Below are 6970 nucleotides of genomic sequence, written 5' to 3' on the forward strand. Positions count from 1 at the left end.
GAGGGAAATGGGAGGCTGGGAGGAGGTGGAATCTTGTTTTTTTTTCTCTCCTTTTCTCAATAAAAAAAGAAAAAAGAAAAGAAACTATTTCTGTAATTAATTTCACTTTCTCTATTATTTAATCATTTGCGTCTTGTGGCAATGATGAATTCTTCTCTCCATGCCTTACATACATACAACATGTACATGCCCATATGCAGATTCAACATATAGATCAATACATCTTCTATTTAAATGAACACCTTTTCTTCAAAGTCTTACTCAGTGCAAGTTTAACATCTTTGTTTCTCAAACTGTAAATGAAAGGATTCATCATGGGAATTGCAACAGTATAAAACACTGTGGATATCTTATCTTGATCCACTGACCCAACAGGAGAAGACTTAAAGTATATGAATGATGATGAACCGAAGAACAGAGAAACAGCAATCATGTGTGAGCTGCAAGTGCTGAGGGCCTTTGACCTGCCCTTTGTAGAATGGATGCGGAGGATGTTAGAGAGGATTAAGGTGTAAGAAATAAAGATGGTGAGACTGGGTACTATCACGCTGACACCCACCACGATGAAAACCACCAGCTCATTGATGGCTGTACTTGTGCAGGAGAGCTCCAGGAGAGGGGGTATGTCACAGAAGTAGTGATTGATGATGTTGCCATCACAAAAGGTGAGTCTCAGCATGCACAGAGTATGGGCCATGGCACCCACAAATCCCATTGTATATCCACCCACCATCAATACAAAGCAGACTTGATAGGACATGGTGACCTTATAAAGCAATGGTTTACAGATGGCAGCGTATCGGTCATAGGCCATGGCTGTCAAAATAAAACATTCGTCAATAACAAAAAACGCAAAGAAAAAGAGCTGAGTCATGCACTCTGCATGGGAGATGGTGTTCTGCTTCACAAAACTCACCAGCATTTTGGGTGTGATGACAGAAGAGTAGCAGAGATCTGTGAAGGATAGGTTGAAGAGAAAGTAGTACATGGGGGTGTGCAGGTGAGGGTTCAAAACAATCAGAACAATCAAGCCCAGGTTCCCCACCATGGAGACCACATAGATTCCCAAGAAGAGGAAGAAGAGAGGCAGCTGGAGCTCTGGCTGCTGTGTCAAACCCAGCAGGATAAACTCCTTCACAGAAGAGTCATTTTCTGAAGCCATTCCTTGAGTCATAGCTGTGAGAATGGGAATAATAGGGATATTAAGATAATATCCCAACTTTCACAAGAAAACCCACATGATGAGACTGAGAAGCAGAATGAAGAGATAAACTGCAGCCCTACATTTCAGGCCCTCGCGTTCTTCTAAATTTTATATAATCGAGAGAATGAATAAGCATAAATGTGAAAACACCGAAGACTCAGCATGATAATGGCTGTTCCCTTGTCCTAGAGAATCTCTGTGCTACTTCTGCCTTGACAGTCTACCTCTCTCAGCTAGGTGGAGGTCTCAGGAGAAAGGAGGAGACACCTATAAAAGACGCCCTGGTCTCGGTACGTGAGGTTTCTAACAGCAGAGTACCTTACTACGGTTGAACACTCACCATTTTACATCCGCATCAGAAGAGAAAAAACGTTAACTCTTCTGCCTTTATTGTCATGCAAGGCAAACAGTTTGACTAATTTTAGGGAATAATCACACAAGGGGAAAAAATAGATCTGTTCATTTGTTGTTTTTCCTACCTCAACCCTCATTCCTCCAACCTCTGAAAAACTGTGACCTGAGGATTGTGATTTCTAGGGTATCTTTGCCCAGAGTGTCCTTTCCAACCTTGAGTTAGTTAATAGCACTTACTAATATCAAAAGAGACAGCTGATAATATGGCCCAAGGGATTTAATGAGTTGGAAAATCCTTGGGACCTGATTAAAAGTTGGAAGGCCTGTGCTTCCCCAGGGTTTTCTCTGAAGAGTAGACTTTGAAGCTAAGCAAGATATGGTACCATGCATTATAATCTATTACAATGGTTTATTAAAATGGCACAATTTCATGTATATTTGGGAACATCCCAAGTCATAAAAATCAAAATGACCTTTTCTCTATCTTTGGTATCTGCTCTTATAAAATCTCTGCAGTACTATAAAGTACAAGTTTATGGCATTATTTTTGCTCATCCCTGGCTCCCTTTTTAATTTACTTGAGCCTAATATGTTCTGATGCAGGGAAGTTAGTGAAATGCAAGTTTTATATTATTTTATAGTGTCATAAAAATGAAGGAAAAGAAAAACATGTTTAGCAGGATGAATTGTGTTTGCTTTCCAAAAGATATCTTTCTAAATATTTTTGAGATGGTAATATTTCTCCTTTCCTTTGCCACCCTCCAAAACCTCCCATACTCCTTTCTCCACTCTCCTAAAATTCATATAAACTCCTAAATATAACCTGCTCTTTCTGTATAATTTATTTATAGGCATGTTTCCAGTGCTGACTGACCTGCAACAAATGCCCAGCAAAATTGACAGCTATATTTAAAATAAATATATAACTATGATGATAAATAATAAATTGTGATTTAAAAAACAAATTGAAACATTAATTTTATGCATGAGTAATAGTAAAATTTTTATTAAAAACAGATGACTAATGTTTATTCATGCACATATAGATGGCACAGATTATAACAACAGGAAATGAACCTCTTCCTTTCTTATATCCACTCATGTATGGTTTACTTCAGAATTCCCACAAAATGATTCATGACTACAAGTTTTCTGGACTCTGTCACTGGAAAGGAAATGAGATTTTTCTCTCTGGTATCATTGTCTCTTTTAATTAATTTTACAGCTGCCTAAATTATCAATATGATCTTGTTAGCATTTGCTATAATCCCTGATTTGTGTTTTAGATGTTGATGGTTGTGTTATTAGTGTGGCATACGTGTGTGTGTGTGTGTGTGTGTGTGTTAAAATTTGTGCATTTGTCTTATTGAAAGAAACAACAAAGATAAATTTGGGTGCCAAAGGTGAAGAGATAAGCAGACACTACAACACCAGTAAATAGACAGTAAATGATCTTGATTAGAATATTGAGATTCCAGAAACAAAACGAGACAATTGTATGTTTTGCAGATTTCAATGCATTCTTTCAAGTCAGGCCAAAACTATGGAATACCTCAAATCTGTAGAGTAGCAACTCAGGTAATCAGTAGACATTGCAATTATCCCTAACGCATCTAACACATTCAAGTGGATTAATTAACGTAAAAATAAAAAGGTCAGAGAAAAAGAAAGAATTTCACTTAAACTTTTATATTACATTTATTTATTGGGGGTGCATATGTATGCTATACTTCATGTTTCAAGTTCGAAGGACAACTTTCAGTTGTTTCTCTCCTTTCACCACAGGAGACTGCTCTCAAGTAATCAGTCCTGGCGACAAGTACCTTTATCTGATGAGCCATCTTTGAAGCGCAGAACCTCTTTCTAAACAGATAGCAATGATAGCAATCACCTGTCACATTCACATCTCATTTTTGTTCTAATATAAAATAAAATCTTATAAGAATATTCTCAGTTTGGATGTAGGTATGGTATTATTATAAAATATTGAGTAATCTTTCTGAGACATTTCTTGTTTCTTGGAATATATTAGTCATTTTTCTCAATTATGCGTGCAAATCCCTAACAAGAAGCAACTTAATAGAGTGTTTAATTAAGCTTACAATTAGAGGGGATAGAGTCCATCTTGGTTAAGAAGTCATGGCCGCAGGAACAGAGAGTGAGCAATGCTGGTGTTCAGTTTACTTTGTCCCTTTAATAAACAGTCTAAGCCTATAGCCCATTCAATGATGGTGTTCACATTTAGGGTGGATCCTCTTGCATCGCGTAACCTAATCTAAAAACATCCCTTATAGACATATCCAGATGCCTGTCTCTTTGGTAAATCTAGATTCTGTCAAGTTGACAATTGATATTAGCCATCATAGTCAGCTTCTAAGAGAGAAGTCTGTACTTGGCAACACTAAGAAATAGTCTGGCTAAGATCTTTGTTTAGCATAGTCCACACAAGTCCATGATAGTTGAGACCATGAGTTTGGGTTTGGTAAAGGAAATAATTTATTATAGGAATTTTAACAAACAGAATGAAATAGAATTAACTACTTACAAAATTAACAGACGTGCTTAGAGAAATGATTCTAGATTGAGGATTAAGGATTTATTCCACTCCTCTATATACCTTACCCCCAAGGAAGGCAGTAAAAGGTGAGGCAGAGTTCACTGAGTGCTCATTTAACACTCTTAGGGCATGCCTCCGCTAATTCCTGAATATCAGCAAGGCTGGCTCATCACTGACTCCCTTTCTCCACATAAGAAGCAGAGAACTCTTCTTGCTTTCATCATTCTATTTTTAAATGAGGATCTCTAAACTTTGCCCTATTTAAGGTTTAGAGATCCTAGAATGTTTGAAAAATAAAAATTAATTGATCCAAATAAAAGTCATATTATGCACATTGGCATGGTTTGTGTTTTGGATTCTAAAGTTGGGTAATCGTTCTAGTTTCATTTAGTGTTGGACTTTGTCAGTAGCCTTTTCTGCATCTGTAGAGATTACCAGTGATTTCTGGACTCAAATCTATTCATTGCATCTATAATATATTACATTTATTGAATTGTGGCTATTAAGCCATCCTTGCTTCATATTGCAATGCAGCATCCTTGGTCATGGTAAGCGAAATATGCTATAGTTCTTCTTCTAAGTTATAAGTACATTGTCTTATTCATCCTTACTATTGGTATAACTATTGACTGAGATTTTATTTGACTTAATGAGCTTTTTATTCCCAAAATTTCATTTTTTCAGTATTTTAAAATTTCAGTGTTTTAAAATTAATTTTCATTGCTTTTAGTATATTTTTAATTAAATTTTGAGAATTCCACACACATATATATAATGTATTTTGATACTATCCAGTCATCCTTCTAACTCTTCCAAGATCCATCCAAACATCTCCTCCCAACTTTCAGGTTTATTTTTAATAACACACCAAGCCCACTTTGTGATGCCCATATAATCACAACTATGGGGCTATCCACTAGATCATGGCACATCCTCAAAGCAAATTTGCTCTCCTTTCCTCAAAAGTCATCAACTCTCAATTGCTCCTCAGCTAAGTGAGGAACTATGTGAGCCACTCCCATATCCATGTCGAAACGTTGATTGATTTGATCTTGTTCAGGTCTTGTAAAATAAGCAGAGTTGCTGAGAGTTAATACGCATAGTTGTCTTGTCATGCCCCAAAGCACATCTTTGACTCAGATCTCCTCAACTTCAAGCTCTCTCTATCTTCCCATGCTTTCTTCTGAGGTGGTCCCTGAGTTTTAGGAAAAGGAGCTTGTCATACAGATGTCCAGTTTATGACTGAGCACTTCAAAGAAGCCTGTTCTCTGCATTTTTCTATATCCTGAGTTTGAAATGCTGCCACTATAAAACTAAACTTCTCTAATGAGGTCTAAGACATTTAGAGGACAGTTTGATACATGTCTGTTTAGGAAAAGAATATTAGTAGGTTCATCTCTATGACCTGTTACCTCCGCAGCCTTTGGGGCTAGATTTATAGTACCAGGCATGAATCCATCCTACAGTATATGCCTTAACTCCAATCATAAAATAATTGGTTATCATCATATCTTAATTCATACCACTATTAACCATATTTTTTCATGCCAGTCATTACTGAAAGTCACATTGCTCACAGCCGGGTAAGAGTGTCAATGATTTTTTTCTCCAGAAGCCTACATAGCATCTTCCAGTACTACAAAAAGCTAGCAGGAAGAAAGTGTCCTTTTAATACCAAATTGATTCCTCCATGTTCTGTAACCAATGTATATGGTGCGTGTAACAATAAGGTTTACCACTAAATTCTGGTGGTCAACCGAGAGCAATTACAAAAACTTATGTTGTTTTGATGATCTTTGAGACAATTTTTACTAAAATCTTGAGATTTTTATCTGGCAACCTATAGCTTCAGGGATGAGCCATATCTCCTTGGAGAAGAGCTCCAATAATTAGACTTGTATGAATATGTATAAATGCAAATAAATATATTACATATGTGTGTGGAGTTTACAAAACAGTAAATTTCCATAGGGGTCTCTCAAACATCCTTAGGTTTTCCCATAGGACCTATGACCTATCTTAACTCGGGGTCTTAGCCTCATTGACAGTGTCAGGCATGGATTCCATCTCATGAAGCATGCCTTAAGTCCAATTTGAATGTGATATGTTACTCCCAAAACATGCATGCCACTCTTGTACTAGGGGCCTATCTTCCCTAGCTCCCCAGATTAACACCTGGGTGACACTCATGATTCACTCCTCCTCTGCTAGAGTGAGGAGGAATCTCTCAGAACAATGAATTCTAGCCAGTGGGCATGAGTACCAACAATATCTTGCCATGTTCTACAACATAATTGTAGCACAATGCCTGCTCTACATACTGTGGAATGGTTCGCAAGTCGGGCAAGGGCCTGGAGATTGAAACACACAGAGAAACACAGAGATACATGAGTGGTGCCAAGAATGCCCCCTTTATTATGTTCCATGGCAGCTTATATAGGGTCTCCTTGACTAATGGCCATGCCCTCTCAGCTGCAAGTCCCCCAGAAACCACTCCACAAACATGCAAGACAAGTTGTTTGCTCAGATCAGATGCAGGCATAGGAAAATAAGTTGTTTACTCCAGCAGGCAGGGGGCTCACAGGAAATTCAGGGTCTGGGGGTCCACAGTTCCCAACAATAAGTATGTCATATCTTCAGCAATAGCATCTTACCATCAAGATGTGAAGGACAGACCCTAACTAGCATCACCTTTGCCAGGCAGCTAACAACTAAAAAGGGTATAACTTATTCCAAATACTGGGAGCTTTATTTGGTAATATGAGATATGTATTGTCACTCTGTTTAAGCTCATTTTATATATGTATGTGTTTTAAGAAGATTCTATAGTCACAGTCCTCTATGTAGCTATTTCA

At 37.5% G+C, this 6970-nt stretch overlaps 1 protein-coding gene across 1 annotated transcript; it reads right to left on the reverse strand.

Moving 5' to 3' along the window:
* Nucleotides 1–226: 226 nt before the first annotated feature.
* LOC121451807 (olfactory receptor 145-like) lies at nt 227–1174 on the reverse strand. Its single transcript, XM_041657571.1, has one exon. The coding sequence runs from the start codon at nt 1172–1174 to the stop codon at nt 227–229; it is 948 nt and encodes a 315-aa protein (XP_041513505.1).
* Between the last annotated feature and the right edge of the window lie 5796 nt (nt 1175–6970).

Source organism: Microtus oregoni, unplaced genomic scaffold (assembly GCF_018167655.1).
Source record: "Microtus oregoni isolate MIOR12 unplaced genomic scaffold, Mior012 000008F_ref0000371, whole genome shotgun sequence".
In the NCBI taxonomy this organism is placed as follows: domain Eukaryota; kingdom Metazoa; phylum Chordata; class Mammalia; order Rodentia; family Cricetidae; genus Microtus; species Microtus oregoni.

Coding starts and splice junctions, on each gene's coding strand:
- LOC121451807 (XM_041657571.1), bottom strand. CDS start 1,174: ATGACTCAAGGAATGGCTTCAGAAAATGACTCTTCTGTGAAGGAGTTT.